General features: G+C 29.9%; 1 protein-coding gene across 1 annotated transcript; it reads left to right on the forward strand.

Moving 5' to 3' along the window:
* Positions 1-290: 290 nt before the first annotated feature.
* Positions 291-1,491, forward strand: LOC7467229 (uncharacterized). Its single transcript, XM_002301088.4, has one exon. It carries the CDS (start codon positions 503-505, stop codon positions 1,139-1,141), a length of 639 nt encoding a protein of 212 aa, XP_002301124.2. The 5' UTR covers positions 291-502; the 3' UTR covers positions 1,142-1,491.
* Positions 1,492-3,370: the final 1,879 nt, after the last annotated feature.

The raw sequence follows: 3,370 nt of genomic DNA on the forward strand, positions 1-3,370 counted from the left end.
ACAACCGTTGTGTTTAAGAACACTCGTAGCCTTCTTTTGAAAGTGCAGCCCAAAAGAAATTGATCAAAATTTAAAATTTTGTTTTTTAAAATTGTTTTTTATATATATTTTTTTATCGTTTTAATATAATAATATTAAAAATAAATTTTAGAAAACCATAAAACTATTAATTTAATATATTTATAAATAAAAAAACACTTTAACCATATCATTTCTAAACACCCCTCCAGTTTCCTAGTTTCCTCAGACCAGCATAATATCTGACAATCCAGAAGGAGCCGAAATAGACATACGGCAATTGTCAAGTTAAAGCAAATCGCCATAGGTCAATAATAAAGCAGAGAGAAGGGCGGCTATATTCATTTGCCCTCGATCAATCTACGACAGCAACGGTCCTTATTATCCCAACAACTTATCACCCCCCTTCCTCTCCAAAAACAAATCCCCGCCCCCCCTAAAGAAAAAAAAAATCACGCAAGAACAGAGAAAAAAGAAAAGAAAAATGATATTCGATCTTCTGCTACAAGCAGGTCTAATCCTGCTGGGAGTTTTCATGTTTCTAGCTATGCATAACATCCCTCAAAAATTCCTCTCCAAACTCCGTTACCGTAACCGCACCGATCTCCAAGCCAAACGCCACTTCGTTCTTGGCGCCCAGCTTATCGCTCAAGCCAGATCGCCCTCCAACTCTCGGTCCACAGCTACCTCCTTAGCCAAACAAGCTGAAGACGAAGCCAACAAAGCCATCTCTCTCGACCCCAAAGACGCCGCTTCTCACATCTTAAAAGCCTTATCTCTCGATCTGCAAGGGTTCAGAACATCAGCTCTGGAATCGATAAACGTGGCTCTGTCGCCGCTGGCGGTTAAGTCGTTAAGCGCGAGCGAGAAAGGGGATGCGTTGTTTAAGAGGGCTGAATTGGCGATGGGGATGAACCGGCGCGGACGAGTTGAACCGGCGATTCAGGATTTGACCGAGGCAGTTAAGTTGAATAAGGATAATGCGAAAGCGTTTTGTTTGTTAGGTGAGTGTTACGAGGCAAATAAAATGATAGAGGAAGCTAAAGAGGCTTATGAGGAGGCTTTGAGGTTGCAGCCTGAGTTGGCTTCGGCGAAAGAGAAATTGGACCTCCTGCGTTCTTAACGGCTTTTGGTCTTTCTTGATTCTGGTTTCTTGCAAAAACCTTTAGTATTGTATTTTCTCCTTCTTTTTTCTCTTCAGATGAAAAGGGGAGTTGATTTAGTAAACATGAAAACGAGGAGATATGCCCTCCCTTCCTCCCTCTTTTTGTGAATTCTGTGTGTCTACAATTCTGATCCAAGACTTGAACAACAGATTATTGTAATCTTGGGCAGATGCTGACCATTTGAATATTTTTAGAATAATTGGTAAAGGTTTCAGATGCTCAATCCAATTGAGCAAGAGTAGCTTTTCCTTTAGCCCTTGTATCCTGTGGTTACCTCAAACCTCAAATAATATTTTCTTTCTTTTAAGTTCTACTAAATTACAAGCAAATATTGTAGATAAAAAAATAATCTTACTGATTAGTGAAATGGTTTATCGCATAAAATGGTTTAGTTCATATGGGATTAACGGCCAGCATTCAACTTATTTTTATTCATAGACAATAATAATAACAGTCTAATTATCTTGCAGAAAATCCAAAATCGACATCGAAAGGGATATTTGGTATCATCTTCTCTTGTTTTTTTTTTTTTGGCTTGTATGAAACAAAAAAGACAAAACTATTTTTATTTTATTTTTTGTTTATAGTTTTTTTAATTTCTTTATTTTTTAACAAAAATATATGAATAAATTGTTTTTATATAAATTTTTATTTAATTTAAAAATATAATATTAGTTAAAATATAAAACTAATGATACAACACATTTAGTTTAATTATGATTGTAGAATGGTGACCATGGTAGCGGTATAGTAATTATACTAGCAATAATAACAATACACTAATGGTTGATATAACGTAATAATGAAGATAATAGTTATAATAATGGTTATAATGATATCAAATTTATATAATTGTTTAAATATATTTGTAAATGCTATAGAGTTAATGACGATGGTGATTGCACGGTAAATAATAATAATGATAATTTAAAATAAGAGAAGGTGGTTATACAAGCGATGATAAAAATAATATTTGTAATAGTTATGATAAAAATATTATTATTATTATTATTATGATAATAATGATGATAATGATAATTATAATTATGAAATTAGAATATATTAGTGAATAGTTATAGTGGTGGTTTTGATGGTATTGTAATAGTTTTGTTGTTAGTATAAAAAATAAAAAACAAAAAACAAAATATAACAATTATTTTTTATTGTTTTAAGAAAAGTATTTTAGTTTTAAAATTGTTCATATAAAAAAAACATTAGTTCACCCAAACATGTTATTTTCTAACATAAAAAAAAATTAAGATCCTAATTGTTTACTTGAAAATGATTTTTTTTTAAATAGTTTTCATTAGAAGTGAATTATTTTTTTTTATTTGGTGTAAAAATAAGTTAAAAAATACTTTTTATTGTTTGACTATATCATAAAAAATAAGTTAAATAATTTGATATTGTAACTAGCCTTGATGCTCGTCCTTCACCAAAAAATAATGTTTAGTTGTCGCAAGCATGTTTTATTTTAAGAAAAAATATGACTTGGGTCACAAACTTGCCTGAAGTGAAGAAACTGGCTTTAATTCAATTAAACAAAAAAAAGGGAAAAGATAATACACGGATTCATAGCCCATTAAACATGGAAGAACGAAACAGAGTAAAATATAACATAAAAAATCAGTCTTTGTCAACCTGAATTAACATGACAAACCTGTAACCTTATTAATAAAGGCTGAGCCAACCTAAGATATCCCGTTAAACCCGCATTAACTTTTCAAACCCGTCACGTAGGTTATTAGACCCTAAGTGTCAAATCTGAAAAAAAGCATGGAGTTCAATTTTTAATCAATCAAATATAGAAAAATGAAATTGAAAAAAGAATCTCGATTATACAAAAAGATAAAAAAATAGCAATTAAAATAATAAATATTAAAATTAAAAAATAAATTTTTTATCTGACTAAAAGATGAAATTAAAAAGAAAAATCAATTTAGTAAAAGAACCAAAAAAATAAAAAAATAATAAGAATAAAAAAAATACATAAAAATAAAAACAATGTTTTGATTGAAGTGTAAATTGAAAAGAATAATAACTTTTACAAAATGACTAAGAAAAAAATTAGAAATCAAAACAACGAAGTTCAAATTAGAAAATATAATACCATCAATTTGAATTGAAGGATGAAATTAAAAACCAATAAAACTTTTATAAAAGGGCTAAGAAAAAAAGAAATAAAA

The sequence above is a fragment of the Populus trichocarpa genome, chromosome 2 (assembly GCF_000002775.5).
Source record: "Populus trichocarpa isolate Nisqually-1 chromosome 2, P.trichocarpa_v4.1, whole genome shotgun sequence".
In the NCBI taxonomy this organism is placed as follows: domain Eukaryota; kingdom Viridiplantae; phylum Streptophyta; class Magnoliopsida; order Malpighiales; family Salicaceae; genus Populus; species Populus trichocarpa.